This window comes from Odontesthes bonariensis, chromosome 1, assembly GCF_027942865.1.
Source record: "Odontesthes bonariensis isolate fOdoBon6 chromosome 1, fOdoBon6.hap1, whole genome shotgun sequence".
In the NCBI taxonomy this organism is placed as follows: Eukaryota; Metazoa; Chordata; class Actinopteri; order Atheriniformes; family Atherinopsidae; genus Odontesthes; species Odontesthes bonariensis.
In genome coordinates this window covers 28,849,367-28,873,940 of record NC_134506.1, presented here as the reverse complement: position 1 = coordinate 28,873,940, position 24,574 = coordinate 28,849,367, and the positions used below count along the sequence as shown (strand labels likewise).

General features: G+C 39.0%; 1 protein-coding gene across 1 annotated transcript in view; it reads right to left on the bottom strand.

Annotated features, from left to right (window-relative positions):
* ush2a (Usher syndrome 2A (autosomal recessive, mild)) overlaps positions 1-24,574 on the bottom strand; it is a 222,274-nt gene that overhangs the window by 172,173 nt on the left and 25,527 nt on the right. The window contains exons 6-14 of the mRNA XM_075463126.1: positions 19,864-19,927; positions 18,925-19,026; positions 18,551-18,740; positions 16,772-16,986; positions 14,663-14,884; positions 12,650-12,743; positions 4,389-4,584; positions 546-676; positions 204-411 (exon numbers count right to left, since the gene is read on the bottom strand). Of these exons, the coding sequence (XP_075319241.1) occupies positions 204-411; positions 546-676; positions 4,389-4,584; positions 12,650-12,743; positions 14,663-14,884; positions 16,772-16,986; positions 18,551-18,740; positions 18,925-19,026; positions 19,864-19,927 (1,422 nt within the window). The remainder of the gene's footprint in view (positions 1-203; positions 412-545; positions 677-4,388; positions 4,585-12,649; positions 12,744-14,662; positions 14,885-16,771; positions 16,987-18,550; positions 18,741-18,924; positions 19,027-19,863; positions 19,928-24,574) is intronic.

Sequence of the window (24,574 nt, the reverse complement as noted above, 5' to 3'; positions counted from 1 at the left end):
CTAATAAAAAAAAAGAATGAATTATCAATTAAGTACTTTTTAAAAATATAACTATTTTAGCAGCCAGACAGCTGATGTGGTAAAACTCCAAGATTTAAATACTGCAGATTTTTCTTTAGCCAATCAGTTACTCTTTGACACATACAACACAAAAGACAAAAAAAAAACGTAAAAAATTCCATTAGTTTTAAACAAAGATTTACCTATAACATGGGGTTTACACCGACATTGTCCTGAGTTTTGGTTGCAACTGAAATCTGCTCCCGTTGATGTGCTGATGACACCTCGGTTACTGCAGTTACAGGAAATGCAGCCATTTGGATTTGAAGCATCGAGTCTATACCAACCAGGCAAACAGGCCGCACATTGGCGCCCTGTTACTGCAGCCTTACACCGACACTGACCTCCTGTCTAGAAATAGGGAGAGATAACAAGATGCAAGGAAGAGAAGAAGAAAAACGGTCGGGGAGAGAGCAAAGAAACCAAGTTGAGGAGTTGAAACACTTAAACAACTGCTGTCTTTTACATTCTGTGTTTTTATGTACCTGGGCACACTCTATGCTGCCGTTGACCATTCCAGCAGTGTGGCACTCACAGGGCTGACACACTTCTACTGAAGTGGGATCCGAGTCCGCCAGTCTGAAAAACCCACTTATACACAGCTCACAGTTCTTTCCTGATAGTATGAGGGACAGAAACATGGTGAGATAGAGAGCGATAGATAAAAACAATGCAGCTCATCTGTGGCATTAAATAGACCTTTACTTCTAATCACAGTACTTATGAACAAGAACTATTGGCCCCTAAGAGATCAACACAACCACAATTTATGTAGCTCACACAAAGCAGCAAAATACAAATTAATACATGAAGGACTCCAAATTTATGAGTGAACAGTAAGGGGAAAAAAGGCCAATTATATACAATTTTTTTTCTCACATTTTACCCATTCCATTTGCATGTTTCAGTTAATTAGTAGACATAAAATGTAGAGCTACATAAACAGATTAATCGCAGCAGGTCCAATCTTTTCACCTGAGACTTTGGCGCACACATAAACACATAAAAGATTGACTTCTTTTAAAAAGGCCCAAGCTTAGATTTTCAGAAGATCTCTAAAACATTTACAATATACTCATTTTGCAGTGCAAATTGATAGCTGTTGTGTCGTAGATTATTCATAAAATGAACAATGAATGTAATAAACCACCACCTTTTCTCAATCTCTCTACTTGCCAATGACCAGGTGGCAACACTCTAAATATCTCCTCTAACCTGAGGTCAGGACGAGTCTCTGACAGGAAGCAGAGAGGACAGCCTTAAACAGAATCTTTATATGCTTCTTCTATGTTTTTTTTTTTTTTTCAATATAAAAAAAACAAATAGTTTAGTGTGGTTTGAAGCTTTGTTCAAACTGTCCAACGCACTGTTCATTCGGTTACTTTTTGCCACCCCAGAACCAGAACAGAATCTTTCAGGACATCCACAGATTATACATTATGCAATGACTAAGAATATGAATATAGACACATGGATAGATACAGTCAATGTTTATATGGATACAGGTCGTTTAGGCCATTGGCGTTTAGGCCGCAGTCGTTTAGGCCCCCCTGCAGTCGTTTAGGCCACAGGGAGCAGTCGTTTAGGCCCCCTGCAGTCGTTTAGGCCAGGCTACCTGAGCAGCTGAAATCTTTATTATTGTACATTCGTTATTATAAGATATAAGTCAGCTCTACTGGTCTGTCTGGGTAGCCTACATATCTATGGTAAATTATTTAATAACCAACTTTAGTGTGGAAACGTTTTTTTTATTTAATAAATGGTGATTTATAAATTCATAAAATTGTGGAAATAATCATCCGCATTGCCACATTCATTGGACAATAATGCTGTAATTATTTAGAAGCCCGTTAGATTTGCGCAGCTTGTGAGAATTAAAATAGTGATTTATAAGATAAGCATCGAATTGTCATCGTAAGCATCCGCATTGCCACATTCGTTGGACAATAATGCTGTAATTATTAATTAGGCCTATTGTCCAGCAAATGTGGTGGTTTCAGATCAGTCACCCTTTTGATGGCAATGCGGATGCTTATCTTATAGCCTAAATCACTATTTTAATTCTCACAAACCGCCAAACGGGCTTCTAAATGATTAGGCTACAGCATTATTGTCCAACGAATGTGTGCATGTGGTTTATTTCACACAACGTTTGTTGGCAGTTTTGCATCTCCTCTTCCAATTTCCAAGCAACTCGCAGTTCTCTTAAGCGTCTTTTGTGCGCTTGTGTGTGTTTTAATGTTTAATGTTTATATCCTATGAACAACTGCAAAATAAACATGGCCAATATTTAGTGAACATGTGTTCATATATAGTCTAGCCATCCAAGCCATCGAAACCACTCTCACCTGACTAGAGGTAGGTGTTGGTATGCCGGGCGATTAGTGCTGGCGTAGACCAATTAAATGTGCCAGCTGTGAACGAGGCGAGGGTATGGAATGTTAACCCATCAAAGCCACTTGCAGCTCTGTATGCAGAGCGATTACTATCCACGCAGATCAATGACACACATGCCAACCAGCCATCTGTACATTTTCGCGCGCTCTCTCTAAAAATAGATAAACCAGGGAAGCAATTGTACACGCCCCAGCTACTGCGGAAATTATGTGATCAGGATTCCAAAAATATTCTCACAAACCACGAATCAAACTGGCTTCTGAATAACAAATTATTAGGTATTAATAATTATTGTCCAACGAATGTGGTGTTTCAGATCAGTCACCCTTTCGATGACAATGCATGCTTATCTTATAAATCACTATTTTAATTCTCACAAGCTGCGCGAATCTAACGGGCTTCTAAATAATTACAGCATTATTGTCCAATGAATGTGGCAATGCGGATGATTATTTCCACAATTTTATGAATTTATAAATCACCATTTATTAAATAAAAAAAACGTTTCCACACTAAAATTGGTTATTAAATAATTTACCATAGATATGTAGGCTACCCAGACAGACCAGTAGAGCTGACTTATATCTTATAATAATGAATGTACAAAGTGATGTAATAAAGATTTCAGCTGCTCAGGTAGCCTGGCCTAAACGACTGCAGGGGGGCCTAAACGACTGCTCCCTGTGGCCTAAACGACTGCGGCCTAAACGCCAATGGCCTAAACGACCTGCTCCCGTTTATATAGGTATACTCGCTATTAACATAAGATAATAATAAATCTCTTTTTAAAGAAATTCAAATAATCAAAAGGAAATGTATAAAATGTATTATACAGTGCTTGATTTCTCTTAATAACATAACTGAAAATATGTTTTGGATGGCCTCCTGTTTCTTTAATAACTCGATTTATCAACTTTTCTTTCGACCTAAAATGTGCTTAAAAAAAAAAAAAACAGCAAATAAAATGAACCTCAATTTACGCGCGACATTTTCTCATCTTGCTAAATTTTATAGGAGGAAAAGTTTGATCCCATTCGTTGTACCTCACCTGTGATGTTATGTTATCATTAGAATTCATATTAGCGTGACAAGTAAGCTTTGATTGTGCTAAACATACAAGCTGTGGATTGTTGCAGCTCTAAATGCCAATTTTTCAAAAGAATAAGCCTGTTTGATAACTCCCAGGTGATGTGATAATGGGCTGTTTCCAACTCATGAATGTTTTACAGTAATCAGTGCAGTTGTTGCTCCTCTTAAGAAAACAATCATTTTCACTTGACTGTTTTCACAAATGCAGTTAAGGCTCGTGGCATGTTGAAAATTATATTTAAAAGTTGTGAAGTCCAACATAAGATTGCAACATTCATTTAAAAGTGACCAGGGTGCTCACTCAGAAATGAAGGCAACATGTTCAACTGCCATCACAATAATGGAAAGAAAATGAAAGAGGCTTCAGCGAAGGTTTCGAGAGAAAACTTAAATGTGCCGACGGAGACGTTAACTTTGTTGGTTTGCTTCCTGACTCATTTAACTATGAATTATTGATGTTGCCTATTGAACAGTGGTGTTGAAAAATACTGATACTATTGCAGATATTCAGATAATTCTGCACAATCTTTTTTCTGCAATTGCATTTTAAATGAAAGATGTGTCATTAAGTCGCGAGGCATTCAAGTCTCATTGGCCACCATACAAAAAGCAACACTGTTCTATGAAAAGTCCATCTTAGGCCCTCGGAATGTACGTATCTAAATAAGTGAAAAATATTTGGCTTTTGTTTCAGCATATATTTCTGTCTTTATGTGAACGCTGATTAGAAATCCTGAATCTACACACCGGCCCCATGTCTGAAAGACTTTCAGTCCTAAAATATGATTAGGAAACATAAACCTGCAAAGATAATTTGTTAACTTTTGTAGCCATCATCGCACCTGCGGTGTTGTGCATGCAGTTGTCACAGACTCCTCCTCCTCCTCGATAGTGCTCTTCTGGTTGGTCATCAGCTAGAGCATCGTAATGACAAGAGAGGGCGTGGCCATGACACTGACATGGTCGGCAGTTCATAGGCTGGAGCTGATCACCTGACCGGAACGGTTTGTCATTGTAGAGTGGGGCGCAATGCTGGCACTGTACAAAGCAAAAACACAGTGTATAAGATGGCATGCTTTTTCATATTTACAATTTTGTCTCTAAAAGGTTGGGATGCTGCATAAAATGTGAATAAAACCAGAATGTAATGATTTGCATTTTGAATTTTAAACCTATATTTGATTTTAATAAGTACAAAAAAAATCACATCAGTTGTTGAAAATGATACATCGTATTGTTTTAATCTTCTCTGAAAACACTTGAGTGGAGACCAGTTGCTGTAGATTTGAAAGTAAAATGTCGCCTCATTTGAGCTTGAAATTGCATTTCAGCTGACCGACAGGTCAGACCCTCATTGACAGACTAGTCTAGTGTCTGGAACCATGAAATGTAGAGACATACACGCTATATTACATGTAGTATGCAGTTAGGCACCGTTTTGCTAAAACAGGCAACGTCTACACTGAACAAATGCTGTTCAAATGGAAGCCTATGTTGCCCGAAAATGTATGTTTACACATCACTATGTATTAAAGGTGCATGTTACCCATATCAAGTGGACTAATGGACCTCCATACTCTCATTGATGGAGCATTATCTGAAGTGGAAGTTCAGCAGAGATAGAGGAAAAATGCTAGATAACCATAAGTTTCCCCTGTAAATCTGAACAGCTCACATTTTCATTACACAAAAGCTTAAAAACTGAGAATTACAGTAAATAAAGACTTTGAAACAACACGACCAAGCCACTTTGCAATACTAATAAACAAACCATAGATGCAAGTTCACATAAATGCTGTACAGAACCCCAAAAAAGGAAGTTTTAGACATAGAGTATTGAGGTGAGCACAAAAACAATCTCTGACAATGTGGCTGTTTTAACGAGTGTCATACAAAATGTCAACCTGCGCATTTAGCAACAATAAATGTGTGCACATAAAAACTGTCCTGTGAATAATGAAACGCTTGCTTTTATGGAACAAAGACTAGAAACTCAATAGAAAACACAGAGGCATTCTCCACCAAATATCAAGGAGCCAGCACATATACACACATGCACACAGATACACACATACACAGCAAAGGTAAATCAGACCGCTAATGTGGAGTGACGTGCAACAGCTAGCGCTTTCACACAGTCCCACTTTCATGTCAAAATAAACATACCGAGGTGTGTGTAGAGGGAGGAAAAAGTGATATAAAAAATGCAATTTTTTTGTAGCAGAGTGCAGCAGAGGCAAGAAGCAGCAAGCACAAGCCCTTTGATTTTGTTCAGCAGTCAGTACAAATTATGGTGGACAAGGGGGGCATCAAATGGCAGGATTAAAAATGTATTAAAAACACAGGAGTTCTTCCCATGTGTGACACATGCAGACCTGCACTGGGCCTATTATGTATGACACACAGAGGAGGGGGAAGGTAGGGGGAAGAGAGGGGGAAGGGGATGAGTGTTGATAGAAACGGGGAGAAGGGGCCCCTGTTTTGTATTTCAGGAAGATGAAAGTAGAAGTAAGGAAAAATCCAGGAAACTGACGGAAATTGTTTCAGATATTAAGACGCAAGGGCCAGAGAGGCAAGACATAATCAGATAAAACTATCTGCAAGTGTGCTAGGATGATCACAAGGTGACAAGAAACGAGTGAGAACAACTGAATAATAAATACAATAAGTAAGAATAACCGAATGCATTCCATGAGGTTGCTGAATCTAAGTGTATGTGAGTGCTGATAGATGCGATTACAACATCAAGAACTCTGCCTATAGAAAACTCTACAAACGTAGAGCACAAACTGAAACAAGTTTATAAAAGGGTCACACACACACACTGGACAAAGTGTCTTTGGGTCATGCAACAGAAATACAGTGTTGTTTTATGTTCCTGTTTGCTCCGTCAGCCTGTCTGCTCATCCATCTGCCACAACGTTTGACCTCAAGTCTATCTGTTCTCATACCTACAGTAACCTTCGGTCTGTGTGTTTGCTCATGCATCTTCTCCCCTTCTGCCTGTCTGTCTTTACTCACATGTCTATCTGTGGCTCAATGTCCCAAACTGCTTCTCATTACAAATGGGACTTTTCTTTCTGCCCCTCGAACAGAAAGCTTGCTGCCCATATCACACTTAATTCTATCCACTAAGGATGAGTCCTAGAGCAGAGGAATTCTGCTCTATCTCTCTCTTTTCATTCCACTTCCAGATCCTCAATGTTTCCACCCTTCCTTTTTCTTTTTCTTTCTGAAAAACAAATCCTTCTGTACATATCTCCCAGCTTCCCACCTCTCCCCTTCCTCACTCACTTCCCCCTGCCTCCACCGTCCCCCAACTGCTTGTTCTCATCGCCGCGGTAAGTATGTGAGCAGGAAATATTACCATACCAAATGAAAGGGAAAGGATTTTTCTTTCTTCTCCTTTCTTTTCATTCAACATTGCGTTACCTTCCCTCACCCCCTGCCTGCTAATTAGTCGAGGGACTGGTGTTTGGGTGTTAAAAGAAGAGCGCACAAGTTCATTCTCCTCCCTATACAAAAGGTTTTGATGGCATTCCCATCATCTACCAGCGCATATATCGGCACTAAAAAAAGAAGAGCACAAGAGAAAAATTAAGTATGTGTGGTTTTAATTGTACTCGGTCACTCAACAGTTGTATCTATGACTAGAAACAGCAAACAACTGAACCGGAACAACCGTGCCAATACTGAAAAATCTCTATCCATAAAATCACCCTTGAAGGGGAGATGATCAAGAAAAAAAAATATTTTTGGAGAACACATTTTGGTGTCTGAAGCGACAAACTATTCACTGTTTAAAATCATCTACGTCTGAAAATATAGAATTCAGTGAGCAGTTCAGATTTGTAGTGTACCGTTATGTCGCAGACCCAGCTCAGAGTAGAATTATTATCCACCCCATCTTTGCCTCCACCCACAGATACAAATCACGCTTCATTTGTTTAGTTCACTTAAGAAAGAAGTTAGATAGTCATGCCCTACCAGTTTTTAGTCCATTTTATCAGATTAGGAACAGCAAGCCAAAGATTTGATATTTTACTTGGTAAGGTAAGTTTCTAACGGACTTAAAAAGTGAACGTCATGGTTGAGAAACCCTAGTCGAGATCTGAAAAAGGAAGGAAATCTGACTTCTTGTCTGCATTTTCTTTGATTTTTTTCCAGTCAAAAGTTAGAAATTCCAAATGTATATTTGTTAATGAATGGAGGACCAACAGGGATGTCAAACACATTGGAACCAGAAAATCAAACTTGTAAAAAGAGAGGAAAACCATTTATCCGTCATATTCAGACTTTTAGAGGCTAACACTGACAAACTGCTGACAGTGAGTTCCATGTTTAACTGAGCCAACATCTGATAAAGATCATTTTGATTCATCGACTGGTAAGCTGGTTGTTACGTTACAATCCATTGGTGCGACAACCTGGGCTACATCAATGCACGTGTCACAACAAGATTGTGCCTAATAGAGGGATCGGTACCAACTGTCTAAGGTCAAATTGCAGCCTAAGGAGAAATGTTTGAGAATAAAAAGATCAGACAAACATTTTTCATTCAGTTTCATTTGTACTAGTGTGAGCTTGGTTTGTCTGTGCTAATGGGAGTTCTTAGGCTTCGTATGCTTTATGGTATACTAATATTGTGCTTTAAGGGTTATTGAGTGTAATTTGTAGCCACTTTTTTTTTTTTTTTTAACACTCGTAATTTTAATAGATAATAACCAAACATGGAAGAAAGGGGTGAGGTGGAGTCGAGTGGGTTACTCCAACATGAAAAAACTGGCTGCTATGAAGCTTGTTGTGACAGGGTTGACAAGATGAGTTAGCCATGCGGTGACAGAACACGAAGCTATGAAAGACATTATCATTCAGTAGATCACACCGTTTAGTAAAGCACATTGTAAATAACATAGTTGTTCATATTTTCTCCTCTGACAAAGGAGCCAGTGAGTGTGCGTGTGGGTATGAAAGAAAGTGTGCTCTGGACTGTGAGGCAGAAGATAACATCTAATTTTCACTGTGACTGTTTCGACAAAACCTGCTGAGTGAGGAGACTACTCTAATGGATATGTGGACATTCAGATGGCCTGTCATAAGCATCTGTGCGTGTGTGCGTGAGTGTAAATCTGCTGGGACAACTCATCTTATCCTAAATGCCATGACCAATTTCACGCTCTCACTGGAAAGGTCATGCCACTGCCTTGTGTATGTGTGAGGATGTTTGTGTGTACGCATCTATTTTATGTGTATCTAGAGTAAAAGTTAACCCAGTTAACCCCGGTGCAGGTGAAAATCTGCTGCTGATGCAAACTTAAGCAACACAGACCCTGGGCAACGCCACTTAATGTCACTATCTATCAAAATCTCTCACACATACAGATGTAAACAGAAAAACAGATACAGTGTTCCCTTTGAATTCTACAAGACATGCAAATACTAAAACAAAGTCTTGTTCTTATTTCAAATCTAACTGTTTCTTAGATTTCAAATCTCTCTGTGGCCAGGTTTCTTCCTTAGAAGAAACCTGGCCACAGAGAGGAATTACACATTTTTTTGTAACCCTTGCAAGACATAAATATGCACCTGGTCTTTCACAAACACACACACAAAGAATTACACCATTAGTTCACTGCTGTCAAGCCTTCAGTCAAGCCTGATGCAACTATCATTTGTGCCTTTGGGGTGCAGACAAAAGGAAAAGCTTAAAACAAAGTTTGTGTGGAGTATTTTTACTTTAGATAAATGCAGTTTTATTTGACAACATTAAATACAAAGCTATATTATCATTAACCGTTGACATTGTACGACTGGAAACAAGACTGCGCAATATAATGTACAATACAGTCAATGATATAGCTTTCAGGCATGATGAAATCCATCGGTTGCAGGAAGCAGTACAGTGCGAGACTGACAGAATTTGAGATCAAGTCTGACACAAAGTGCACAAAAAGAAAGAAAAAAAAGAATGAATCAAAAGACAGAGTGAGAAGCTGGGAGTGCGCATGCATTTGTCTGCTTGTGTGTTTCTGTGTGCGTGTGTGTCTGTGTGACAGAGAGAGAGAGAGAGAGAGAGAGAGAGAGATTTTAAGTGTGTGTCTTCTTGGGGCCCCTGTTGATCACTTTGACACATGTCTGAGCATTTCTGTCACTTTAATGTCACTGTGGAAATTCTACAGATTAGTACAACATCCGTCATGGTGCAAGGCCGATTCAAGTCAACAGAATGCATGCAATATTAAACGCTAATATTCCCCACAGCCTTTTATGCTCCAATATTACGGAGACAGAAGAAAGGTCCTGAATATTCACTCAGAGAGATGACACGGACAGGTTGAGGAAAAAAGGAGCACATAGGCATGCACGCAGATGATTACACAAAAAGAACACTGCATAGACCCCAACGCATTTCAGGAGCGGAGCTCCTATAGAGAATAATTTACATGAAACATATTAATGTTGCGTATTTCCATTGCATCTCCCCAACCGAAAAAAGAACTAATGTATGTAAGAGACAGAGAGAGAAAGGGACAGCTTGGAGGATGGGTCAACCTGAGACAACAAGATAAACATAGGAAAGAAGGAATGAAACATGAGACAGAGTCAAACAGGAATGAATTATATACTTAGAGAGTACAGAAATAAAGAGCGGCTGGGGATGGAGGGTAGGGGAGTGCAGAAAGCGGCTGAGTGAAATGAAGCGAAAGACAAACAGAAAAAGAAAGAGAGCTGATTAGAGATGCATGCTGAGGGAATGTCATTGTTCTAGTCGATTTGAGACATTATTTAAACAGAGACTCGGGAGAGAAAGACAGACTATGAGAGACAGAGTGTTCAACAAAGAGAAGAGGTTGGAGGTGGTACAGGGACCCGTAGAGAGGAGTCATATGTAGTGTATAACAAGAGAAGAAAGTAAGAGAGAGAGAAAAAAAAAGAAGGAAAAAATGCTGACTGTTTTTTTCTTTCTTTCCATTAATATGAATGATGGGATTTATCTGACAATGTAAAAAAATGTGTTTATCTTTATCTGTGTAGAAGCACTTTTTAAAAATAAAATCAGGTTTTAATATGAAACAAGTGCAATTTAATGCAAAAGGCTGTCGAAAGTAACAGAAACAACTGAACAGCTGGTGACAACCTTGCATCTCCACTAATGTAGTTTGTTGTGTCTCTAAAATACAAATACACTCATTAAAGCACAGACACTGGTGTATGAATGATACATAAGAGGTGAATAATGCAGGTTGTACTGTACAACAGTGAGGTGAAGCAGTCATACCTGAATATTTCACTGCTGACCAAATGGAGGCTTTTGTTTTTTTTTGTTTTTTTTCCTGTTTTGGTGATGTCTACATTTACCTAGCAAAGTCTATTATCCTTTTACGAAGCAACTGTCTAGTCAAAAGGTGGTGATTTAAATTCAACTATCCAGCCTCTAGCAAACAGCAGCAGTGGCTATATTGGTTTAACTCAAAATTTTCTAAAAACTAAGCAGAAACTGTGAGGAAAACGAAGCCTTTGAATTAAAATGGAAACTTTCTATTGCTCAAGAAACATGATGTATAAAATGCGCCATTGTGACCGTCCTGAGATTATTTTATAGACAGTCAATAGGGGTACACGTATAGCTGAGCTACAGTTATAGCTTGACTTGACTATTTAACTGGACAGCCATCCTTATCCCAAAATACATCCACGAGCGGGAATCAAGTTATTGACCGAAGTATGTCCCATGGCATGATGCTGTTGTCTGTGTGAATACATGTTTAAGACATGCTGCTACTTCTAAATTCCTCTGTGGCAGATCATCGTACATGAAAGCATAGCAAAATTCACTGCACAGGTGTATTTAAGTTACCTAAATAATGATTTTGTTAGCTGATGCTGTGGTTATAAAATCAGGAATTTGTTAAAGCAGTGACGCTCTGGAAATGCTTTAAACAACTATGAGTTGAGAAGGTGTCTTAATGGGCTGATTTTTTTAGTCACAATTGCTGACACTTTAGCCAGAAAAAAAGTGCTGAGTGCCACACTTTTTATTGTAAAATCTAGCACTGTAAAATAGATGAGCAGGTGCTTAAGACTTGGCATGGGTGTCTGAGTATCTGACAGTAATCACACACTCCACGGTGTCACTAACCTGCATAGCGGTGGTCCAATTAAATTGCAAGGTTGAACTGCAACCATAGCTCGACTTAACTGTGCATGTAACCATGCTGAGTGTAAAGGATAGCGATTCATCTTCATGAACCCGCATCCAAGAACAAAACTCTTGCTAAACAATCTGTCACACTCAGAACGGGTACAATATATTTGGATGCAAAGACGGCCATAACAAATATTGTGAAAACAGTCCCAGCAGTGAAGCACAGATGTTCAGCTGACTGCATAGTAATAACGAATGATTCTTCACAGGTAGACGGTCTCTCTAAGTGATTATTTTTCATGTAAATGTAGGCTAAATATATACTGTCCATGCTACAGTCCTGCCTCTATAACACATGTTGCTAAAATAACTTTTTTAAACCAAATGACACCTCCATAATTACACCGTGTGATATCAATAATTACTAATACTAATGCAGCAGACATACTAAAGCAGTCTAGTAATTCTTTCCAGACATATACATTGATTTTTGTATCCAATCCGTCTCATCTGTTCTCTGGTCTTTTTTACTTTTGCCAGTTTTTCCAGCCATTTACAGCAGTTGCTTTCCACTGCTGTTATATACGGTTCGTAAAATAGAGTTTCCTTCTCTGCTAGTCAACAGTATATGGCCAAAATAAGAGGGCTAATAAGATTTAGAAAAAAAACAACAACATCGAAATGAATATCTACAGGAAAGAAAAGAAAAATGTTTAAAAAAAACGTGCGTGTGTTTTTATGCATGAACCATTGATCCATTGATGTATATGTTGATCCAATGTACTGCAGCTATTGTTAACTGGGGATAGAGCAAATCGGTATCATGGATTTAAGTTTAAATGGGTGGAACTTGTCGACATAATCCTCTAATATCTTCAAAATATTATCATATAAAGCATTAACAAAATGGCAATGTGGTTCTTCACTACTTTATGTGATCAAACACTTCTTACTCACATTATTTCCCATTGTGTGGCTCTCTGGCAGACACAGACAGTGGTACGGCGTGACACTGGTGTCACAGTGGTCTGCGTGGCCATGACACTCACATCTGTTCAGATGACAGAAACAAGAAGGAAGAGCGAGTGAGACCAAATTCAAACATGTAGTTTATTTTTTTTAGAATCAAAAGAGAAATGTGAATGAAAGTACAAAAAGGATAACAATGACAACTGCCCTCCTTCCCAAAAAATTTTCTGTCGACATTGCGCCATCCCTCCATGGAACAGCAGCAGTGCCACTGGAAAAGTCCCATTCAACATTTATAAATGCCATCCTGAGAATTATCAGAGTAACATAACAGGTAGCAGACAAGCTCGTCCCTCTCTCTTGCACGCGCACACACACACAACAGTGCACAACTGTCATTTAATTATTCATTTAGATATCCAGTTGCTTTCTCTCTTTCACTTTCTCTCCTTGTATTCTTTCACCTCTTGTTCTCTTCATGCCACTTTCTATTACAGGCTGGCAAATATCATATTACTCAAATATGAAGCAATGAACATTCGGTCCATTTCTAATCAAATTAAGTCTTTTTGAGCAGTACGTCTGATTTCTGAAAGCCTGTATGTTTTAGGAGAATTGCCTTTGAGATCTAGGCAATGATTTGAGGTCATCACTCAGGCAAGACAAGTGCCTGGGAGATGGAAATATTCAGAGTGAGCTTCAGTATCATGGCTGCCCAGGCTGCCCAGCCATCTTCCAAGAATCTCAGACTGAGGACCAGTCACAGCAAAATACAACATGCTGCTATAAGATCAACTCCTGCCATGGCTGATACACCTGGCAAGTCAGAGGATGACCATCACTTCTCCTCCTCTCCTTTCACCTCAATAGTCAGCAGCTGCATTTGTTCAGGAAGCCTCGACCTCCAAGCAGAAATTAGGCCAACCAATCTCAGACCAAACCTTGACTTATGTTTGACCTCACTTCATCTCGTTTACATCACAGAGCTTTTAGTGTCCAGGGAGGATTCAGAGGAGAAGCACTTCAGGTGCAAGAAGCCCAGGTACACTGAGCTTGCAGCTGTAATAACCAGGCTGGAAAGGTCTGACAAATCAAAGTAGGCAGCGAAGAAGCTGTAGCCATGAAAACTTACAGGCTGCTGAGCGAGATGCAGAGATGTGAGAGAAGTGTGAGGGAAAGCCCAACAAAAAGCAGCCCAGTACACACAAATGTTATGCTTTGTACTAATCTAAAAAAACAAAAACAAACAGAACTGTAAAATTCAGCACTCGCCTGGCAGCTATATTCCTACATTTTAATATGACTGTATTTAAATACTTAAGTACTACAATGTAATACAATAATGAAAAGTGTGAGGTTCCCATAACGTAGAACAATGATGTCCGTACGAGTTTCCAACATGTCTGTTTACATGCTTTATAAAGAATAGAAAAGATGGAAGAAGAATAAAAGAAGGGAGCGACAGCGAGGGATGAAGAATGCACAGATGAGGTTTCAGCACTATTAAATCTCCGTTTCTCCTACTTCACTGTAACAAGCTACTAATTAAAACAGCTTAGAAGGAGGAGGAGGAGGAGGGGAGGGGGGGTTAGAGATGATTGCCTCCCGCATAATCCTATAATTACTACAGTCATAAAAAATAGTCACTATGTCAGTCTAATGAAAAGACGTGTTCACAATTACTCTCAGAAAGCTCTGCTGAAACTCAACAGTCTGTGTGGAATTATTCTTCTTGAACTGAGCTCACTCTTTGATTTGATTTTTTACAAACCAGCACTGAAAAGACAATTCAATAATTTCTTCCAACCAATTGTGCCACTTACATAAAGTTTGGCATGAAACAGGAGTGACAGTTAAACAAATCACAAATGTGTTGCTTATGGTGATTAATCTACTTTCATTTTTGTTTACACAGAAATAAGTAAGGGCAGCTGTGGGAGTCAAACTCTTTCAGCAACTTTCATGAACCAGACACAGAAGATCTGTGAAACAAGTTTTCACCTGCCACTGATGGTGATCTCATTTATGGCAAAGTATCTGTGTCGCTGGTTCACTCCAACTCCTCTGGTATGGTATTGTCCCATCATATGTATTCTGACCTGGGCAGCCTGTACCATCTCCTGCAGAGCAGGAGTTTTGTAGAAGTCACTGTAACCTGGCCTCAGATGTGGTTGCATGGTCAGCAGGCTGAATGTGATGTTACCTCCTGAGAAGGGCACATCACTGGTAAAACACAAACAAACATCCAAATGATCAAAAACAGAAATTAATAATATTTCTTAACATGTAAACAAAAAAATGCATTCACCAAAAAGTATATTTGTAGTCATAAGAGTTTAGTAATTACTTGGATGAGTTGGCAATTTACTCAGACATCAACACAGCCATAACGCATATGTTGCTGGGTGATGTGATATAGCATCAAGATTTAAAAAAAAAAAAAAAAAAAGACATTTAGCTAAATAAATCCCATCCTCTATTTTGATACAATTATGGAGCAATAAGTGTGTTACTGTGCTACAAATGTGAGTTTCAATTGTTGTCATGCTAGTTTCACTAATATATTTAATTGTGCCAGAAAAGGTTGGATGTGATATAATGTGGACCTAATATAATTTGTCGTTCAAGTGAAAAATAAGTTATGACTACATAATCTGTGATCTATTCATACCTGTTCTATCTAGTGCCAAGTAAGCTCTTGATGCAAGCAGCTCTACCAAGAATTGGTGTGTGAGATTGTGGGTTTATGCACATTCCAAGTCCAGTTGTGTACTTGGTGCCAGTTGAGAGTCTGTTGCCGGTCATGTGCCATGGCAACGCAGTAGGTGGTTAGGATTATAAACCTAGTTACATTGAGGGTGCCAGTGTATGCTGAAGCAATACCTTTAGATAAATGAAGAGTCTGCATCTGGTTTCCTTTGATAATCTTGACATATGCTTTATGTATGTTATGGGTATGTTCATTTACAGCCTGATTTGGCCAGTTAGCTGGACCACTGTCCTCGTCTCAGTATACACGCACAGGAGGGGAATCAAGTAACTAAGTTTGTCCGACATTGCAATGGTGTGGACTGTGAAAAAAATGTACAAGACATTCTGCTGATTCAAACTTTCTTTATGGAAATTCTTTGTTTATGCAAGTATAGCAAAATTGAATGCATCAACGTTGTCTTTAAGTCACCTGAATAGTGATTCGGTCAGATGTCATCGCAGTTATTAAATCTGGGTTTATTGGATCAGAGTGAGTCTGGAAACACTTCAAGAGAACATAATCTGACACATTTTCTTCATGGGCAGAGTTTAAGTTTAAAGAAACAAGACAAATATGTGAAAGAGAGCAGCTATATAGGTAATTCAGCTCTATCAATACATACTGAGGCTTAGTTGGAAGGTGAGAGCATTTACAGAGTGCTTCGGTCCCTCTCTTTAGTCTAGCTGAGCATATACATGCAGGAGTGATTCCTCTCTAACCGCATTACCTGGGTGTATTAGTCCTTATATGATTTTGATCAGACTAATATGTTCACACTCATTTAAAAGTCGGCTTTTGTTGGACTAGTAAAACAACTTATGTTTTTCTACTGTCATGTAAATGTGCTTACTATCAAACCACAAACTATGCAGCTGATGTTGCCGTGTTTGTTTGTGTCATCGACTTTTCACTCACTCAACCGACTGAGGAAGATGGCAGTTCTTCCTGTCTGCTACCAGGTTTCCCTACCTGTTAAAATAGGTTTTTCTCTCTACTGTCACCAATGAAGTGATGTTTAAATGCATTCCATTGGTTTCCTAAACATGGCAACTTCTTATCAATTTTATCATATCAATACAATTATAAGTGAATGGATGGAATTGGATTCTAATAGGACTGAATTGGACTCTATCAAACTGAATTTGTATCAAACTCGTTTACTTCCTCTTTAAAGTGCTTTGACATAACTGTTGTTGTAAATTGGCTCTATATAAATAAATTGAAATTAACTGAAAATATGCTTTATCTATCATGAAACTTTTTCGTACATTTTCTTATCAGTGTCCATAGGTTCTTTAGCATATCAGTAGGTATAGGGCTTTTTAAAACAACAAAACAATCAATATATTTACACTAACCTGGGCAACTGCAGACAGTTGACCGAGTCTGGTCTTAGTAAAGGCCCGTTGTTCTGCATTTCAAACACATTGCAGTTTCTGGCCATATATTGCCAATCCAACCAGGGCTGTTCTGTGATGATGCCACTCTCAGGCTCTGTGAAATCATGCTTCTGCCTCTGGATCAAAACAGACTCTGGCAAAAGATGCCCGAACTGAACTATGACGTAGAACACCTGAAGGAAAGAGTGACACAGGTTAGAATGAACAGACCCAGATTGTGATGAAGAGTACAAAACAATACAATCAAAGTAATTCAACACAGCCTTTCAGCCTGTCTGACCAAACTCCAAGTGCAATTTTTTTGTTGAGATAGAGTCCCAAGTTTAGTAACCTCAATAACAGGCCACAGTAAGAGGTTTTGTCTTATCGATTTTTATCTTTCTTTTCTAAAAATCAAAAGGCCAAAACATTGAATGACATTGCTCAGATGCTGTGCATTTAAACTATATATTTATGACAAGTCTTAGTTAAGCTTAGTTAAATAGAAACTTATTGTAAAATTGAACATTTTGGAGATATCATGGACTCCAGTGCCAAAGAAAAAACAAGATAAGAAACATAAGTCTCAGAATAGATGGGTGCTTATGCAACTTTACTGCTTAGCTTACAATGAACTGTATTAGTTGAAAACTGACAGCCATCACATACACCATACATATCTACACACATTTACACACACACACACACACACACACACAGGGGGTATTTTCACATCAAATATTACAACTGTGCATGTTTGTGTGTGTACATGTGTGTGCTTTAAGTGTTATCTGGCACTCCAGTCCAGGCTGGGACACTGGGTTACGCAGCAGGGAGCGCATTAAGCCACCACTACTGCACAAACACAAACACACTCACATACCTACACACATACCCCTAACTTCAGAAAGTGTCTTTTATGTGGGGACTTGAGTTGAGCAACTGCATCAGGACAGCTCCCAAAATTCTGCCCACACTCACATACAGAAAACAGATCAGAGAGAGGGGGAATGAGTCTTTTGACAACACCAGTGACAATGACACCCAAATCCAGCTGTCTCTCACTCGCTGATTCTTTCTCTTTCTCTGCCGCCTGAGGCTTTCTCGCTGAGGAGATTTGGAAGGACTGTTCACTGCACAAACAGGTGCAAACAGATACATATAGTAGTGTTTGAACTGTACTTCTTCACAAAAGCAATACAACCGACTGTCCAACCTTAATCATCTAAACCACAGCATAGGCTGTGGCAATAACTGCTAATTGGGAGGTCACAGAGCATCATTGTCATGCTGCAAACCCACATGAAACACATTCTTAAGAACACAAACTTTTGGGCACAATAAAAATGCAAGAAGTTGCAAAGAAGTTGAAAAAGTCTTAAAAAATGTGGAGAATGTCTATTCCAATCCAAGAGTCTTTACTAAGCTTCTGCAACAGCTAAAAGAAACATCTGTATTTCTCAGGATGGTAATACTCTGACCCACAGGTCACAAGAGAGAAGTGGATTGATTTATTGATAAATCTATTTAATTTAGTCAGTCAGTTCACTCACTACATCACAGCTTTAAGGAAAAAGTGATGGTACTGTAGATCCTGTAAGAGACAATGTCTTTAAACACTACTACAATTCAATAAATAATGGCAGTGGGGTCATTTGTTTGTTAGACGAAAGGGAAACTCCAGACGTGTCTGTCTGTATTAAATTATAAAATGGATGGGTCTGCCTATGTGCATGTACTAGATAATAGTGGCATTACCTGGTATTGTCCATTAGCCAAATCAACTGTAATAGTGACTCCTTCATCCAGTTCCTGTGTAGTCATGGTCTTGGAGAGCCATGTGGTGCCCATGTCCTGATCATTGATGTAGCTGAATGGATGAGCGTTCAGGTTCAGTCTTAATACTCTGTTACTGGTGGTGTCCTCAATTGCATTAGGAATGCAGTACCTGTTAACAGTAACATAACTGAAGTACACAACTGTACCAGCAGCATAGTATAAAATGTGGTAATAGCACTTTCAGTAGAGAATTTAGATACTGTTAAACATGTATTATGAAGCAAATTACTCTCATGATCAGTGGTAATATAAAACTTTCAATGTGGAATAACTGTGATGTTGTTATAGTGCACCTCTCTACTAAGGGGTGTACTCTTGGGTGACTGGGAGGGCAGCGACACTCAGACTGGACATGCAGCTCAGGAAAGACTCCGGTGTACAACATGACTATTTCCCTGTTAACAAGAGAAACAGTAAATCAAACAGTACTGCTGCAAAGTGTAAATCTATGGAGTGTTTATTGGAATATGAAAAGGACAACTTAACCATCATATTTTCAAGTAAAAAGTTCCTTTATGATTTATTTTTTTTCTTCAATGTAACTAAATTCGGTTCAATGTACATGGCTGAATTATAGGGAAAATTCACATTAAAAAAAAGAAAACTGAACCCTCAATACAGGCTAAGGTGTGGCAAAGTAACAAAAATCCTGGTCATTAAACAAGGGTTCAATTTAAATTTTAAGTTCTCAAATTTAAAGTACTTAAAGCACATGTTGACGTGCTCCCAAATGAACATTAAGTGCTTAGTAGAAAATCAAAGGAATAACTTAAAAACTTGTCTTTCATTTTGTCTTAACTCAGTCTTGATGAGACAACTTGTAAGCCCAAAGTCCTCACTGTGTGTAGTGCATCCCTGGTAAGCAAAACACTAATTACTTTGTATTGGATTCTCAGAGAAATCCTCTGAAAGCAGTATGGATCTCAAGATGCAATGATTAGCCTTCCCCTGCTTTCCTCTAACCAACTTTCCCTTAATCACTTCTCACTGCTCCATTTCTTTTGTTGCATAATCCATATAGTATTTATCTTTTTCTCCTAATTTCCCTTTTTTTCCCCTCTTTCTTCAAAGTTCAAATAAATAGCCTTTGACTTCCTTTCCAACGTAACTTGCAATTTACTTCCTTGTCCCAACTAATCCTTCCTTTAACACTAATTTTCTTACATCTTTTAGGCCCCCCACCTCTCTCGTAGCAGATGCTCATTACACGTACTTCACTCTATTCAACTCACCTGTTGGTCAAAGTAGCAGGATAAAATCTAAAGTCCTGCATTCGGCCAATGAACTGATTAGACCCTGGAGAGATGAAAGGAGAGAGTAAAAGAACATAAAGAAGGTGTTAATGGGTTTGCACTGAAGGCAGTGAGAGGATTTCACAGTATTTAGTAGATTATCTTATCTGTTTCTTGATACCAGCTAAGTGAGGCTGCCAACAACTGCCTATAATGGCAGAGTTCACAATACAAACGTGAGCAGGATCTGCCACAGTCCTCATTTGTCTCCACTAGAGAGCAGCAAGACTTCTGAGGGCAAAGTCATTGGTTTGGTTGATGAAAGGCCAATAAAGTCCTGCCTGAGCACAAGTAGGTTTTATATACTTATTTGACAAATTTTTCTGGTCTGAGGGGGGCAAAAAAGTGCCTAGCAGTGTTGGATCAGTGTGTGATTATTGACAGCTGAAAACCCCAAATACAAAATACTATGTTAACGCAAATCTACTATATGAAGAAGAGAATAATTACTTGCAAAGAAAGCCGCAAAGAACCAATCTACTTCAAAGAATCAATTAGGATCAGTTTAGTTATCAAACGTCCATTAATTGAGAAAGATTTCCCATCTCCAGTCAACCTGTCCAAGGCCATGACTTCAAAACAATTCTTCGATCAACAGCTCCAAACATAAACTATATGAAGTTTAGTATTAAATCAAATATATGGGTTTTTTTTTCCATTGTTGGTGATGGAGCTGGTATGACGCAGATATTTACCTTAATTACATCTGAACTTGTTCTCATCACAAAGCAAAGAAAGGCTAACATCTATAGCCCTCTGGCTCCTGGATCAGGTCTATCCAAAATATCAATTAAAACAGATCTGATTGTAAAAAAGGATTGAATTGAATGTTCAGGATCGCTGAACTGAAATAAATCACATTTCTGATACAGTATTCATCCCTAAAATAAGATTATATTATTTCAGTAGAGATCATTAACAGTCATTCATCATTATAGAGCTAATGCTGTGAGCAGGGATAACCTTTCGTATCGTTGTTTGCTGCAGTGAATCTGAGGAAGCCTCTGACTGATCACAATATTACGTAGAGGATGTGCAGCGTTTTCCAATATATTTGGCAACTTGAGCAGCTTTCTTCCTGGCATAATCAGCTCCAGAGCAGTCCACAGCACAGAGCCAGCGTTCTTTACCAGTTTTGTTCAGCTTCTTTGAGTCTCTGGCTCTGATGCTGCTGCCCCAGCAGATAGCTGCAAAGCAGATTGCACTCTCCACCACAGACTTATGGAAGATATGTAACATCTTGGTGTAAACACTGAAGGACCTAAGCTTTCTTGAGAAGTACAGTCTGCTCTGTCCCTTTTTGTAGACAGCCTTAGTGTTGCATTTCCAGTTGAGTCTGTTGTTAAAGTGAACACACAGGTATCTGTGGTACTCCATGATCTCCACCTTATCTTTCAGGATGGAAATAGTATTTGGGTTAGTCCCGGTCCTCCTGAAATCCACAATCAACTCCTTTCCTTTGTTTAAATTCAACATACGGTGATTGTTTCCACACTATACCATAAAGTCTCCTAGGTAGTCGATAATCCAGCCACTTTGCACAGACATCAACCTATTTTTTCTGTAGTTGCTCACATAACAGTGCAGGCGGAACCGTATTAAAAGCGCTGGTAAGAACATGATCAGAGTAGATGATGTCATTTTTTTTAAAAGTATATTTTGGGGCTTTTTATGCCTTTAATGCTAGGACAGTTTGAGAGAGACAGGAAGCAGGGGGCAGAGAGAGGGGAAAGACACGCAGCACAGGGCCACTCTGTGCGGGAGTCGAACCGGGGCCCGCTGCAGCGAGGACTGCAGCCTCTGTACATGGGGCAGCCGCTTAACCCACCACACCATCGACCGCCCCATGATGTCATTTTCAACCCCAACTCTAGGACAATAGGCTATAAGCAAACTCTAGTGGGTCCTGAAAGGCGTTCCCTTGCTTACTTAAAGGAGCCAATAACTGTCTTTCCACAAATTTCAAGATATGGGATGTTGTGGAAAATCCCCTGAAGTCACTGAGGGCAGACAGATGGGATTTTTTTGGGTGCTGGAATAAGGAAGGTTGTCCTTATACAGCACTGGAACTTTCTTGTAACTCAGGCTAAGGTTGAAGAGGTTCTGTAGTATCCAACATAGCTGTTCATTGCAGGCCTTCAGAACTTTGGGGATGACACCATCTGGACCTGCAGCCTTGTTCTGGCTCAGTCCAGCCAGCAACCTCTTCACCTCTTCTGGAGACAGACAGGCTTAAGAAGGAGCTCTCTGTGTGTCCTGATGTGTCCATATGTCTACATCAGATATCCTGTAGATAAGGTTCCACTGAACTTGGTGACAAACACTGTATTTTCTACTGATTTCTCAATAGAAATATTTTTTATGTGAAGCAGCAAACAGCTTCAGCACAGCTAAAAGCAATGAATACACAGTAAAATTAAGCCCTTTTACATTGGTCAAAAACTAACACTCACCAACATATTCTGAAACAACTGCTAACAGGTTTTATGTGTAATAGGAAAAATGTTTTTTCATATAAATATTTTTTACATAAGAGAAAAAAAAATTATTTTTACACAAAAGAGAAAAACACAGCTGAGAGGCCGATGGTGCAGAGTCAAGTTTTATCTTCATGACAAATTGCTAACTACACGGTGGAATGCATTGTTCATGATCTTAATAGTCAATGACACCATTACCAGCTGATCACAGATGGCACTGCTCTAAAGCAAAACAAGTTATCCTCTGTGTGACCAAGACCAATAGCAAAGCCCTAAAACTAAAGCCAGTGTCACTTGAGAAGTTTCTGCAAGACAATTATAAAACATTCTTAAAACTAATTTCAGCAACAGCTCCAAACAAGAGAATTGCAATGAAAGGAATGAACGACCTGAAAATAAATGCAAAGATGATAGACAATCCATCGCAAGCTCCCAAAGTCTCTTTAACAAGCATACTTACACCGTTATACCTAAAATACAATGGCAAAATGTCCAGACGCACATAGGGAGACTGAGCTGCACACCAAAGACACAATCAAACAAGTAAACATAACCCAACATATCTCCATCCACAACCATACATATGTAATAATGCTGGATAGAATATAAGGGACCCACAGTCCAAAGAGGGCTTAAGTGTTTTAGTCTCCAACCAACTTCTGTCTACTATGACCAAGTCTTAGAAAATGGATCATGTGCCTAAGCATTGACAGAATTCCTGCCATGTCCAGCTTTGTCTGTGAAAGTATTTGTGTGTTAGAAGCTTTATCATGTGTATTCCAAAATGATCTTTACTTTAGAGACCGAATGTGTGTACATGTGTGGGCATCTATGTTTAAATTTAGTCTTGAGAGAGGCTTTTGTGTGTCTAGCATACAACACAACTGCAAGTATGCAAGTAAAACAAAGTGTGTGAGGGGGTGTTATGGGATGTAAGTGTGTTAGATCAGTGTGTGGCTGTGCAGCCTTAGGGTTTGGCTCAGGATTTCTTTAGGGTGTGGAAATGGGATTATGGCTTACTCTGAAAAGCACTCTCCCCATTGTTACTGGGATGATGTGAGGTATAAACCCTAATTCTCTCCTGTCAGTATAGGTATCTTATCTTCTTTCAATGTTTCTTTATTTTTTTAATCCATTTCTGTTATTTGTTTTTATATTGTTAGAACTCATGGTGTTTAAAATACAGTAAAATAAAAAGTCCAAATGTAAGAAGCTATTTATTAGTTTTACTGAAGATAAACGCCATATCAGTGTAACACTGGGGGGTTCTGGGGGCTGAAAACAATCTTTAAGCAGCTTGTTTTTCTGTTTGAGTAAAAGTGGAAAAAAACTTATTCCGTTTTGGTTTTACACAATTTCTGCATTCATCACTCAGAAAATGTGACATGATCGAGTTAAAAATTCAAGATTATAGATGAGTCACAACTACAGAGAAACTGAATCTAACCAAACTAGTCTCCACTGTATTTATTAAGTAATCTCACAGCACAAGCAACAAAACTGTCATGATCACTACCTGCAATTACGGTTTTATTTTGAAATCCCAGTTATTTACAGTTTGCAACAACCCTTACCTGGTCCAGCTTCACCTGCAATCAGTCTGATCATTTTCACTTGTGCTTCCACTTTATAAGCAGCTCATCCACATTCACCCCTTGCTAGACTGTCTGCTCTGCTTCCAGATAGCAACTCTCCAGCTCTGTTCTTCTAATAGTTTTCTGATTGGATTCTCTGGCTCTGAACCTGTTCTTACTCTACTATCTGCCTTTGGCCCCTGCATCTGGATCTGTCTCGTCCCCTTTTGGAGGGTTGTTAATGTGAGTGAGTTGTTCTAAAGAGGATCTGTGTGAACATTGGTTTTGGTTTCCCTAGTCTCCTGTTAGAGGTTCTTGTGTGTTTTTCCTCGTTCTGCTTCAGTTACCTGTATGCGCTCTTATATAAGGAATGGCCCAGTCTTCCTAGTCTCTTCTGAGAAACAGATGCTGTTGGAGTGGTACTGATCACTGCTCAACAACATCTGTGACTACGCGGCTGACATGGAACGACCTTCTTCATCAAGAGAGCATCCCAGCTTCATTCCTGTAAGACCTCCTCTAACATACTTGCCTATTGTAACCTCAGACACTTTGTGTAAGTGTAAGCCTCAGGGGGTTGATGCCCACGTTTTCTCA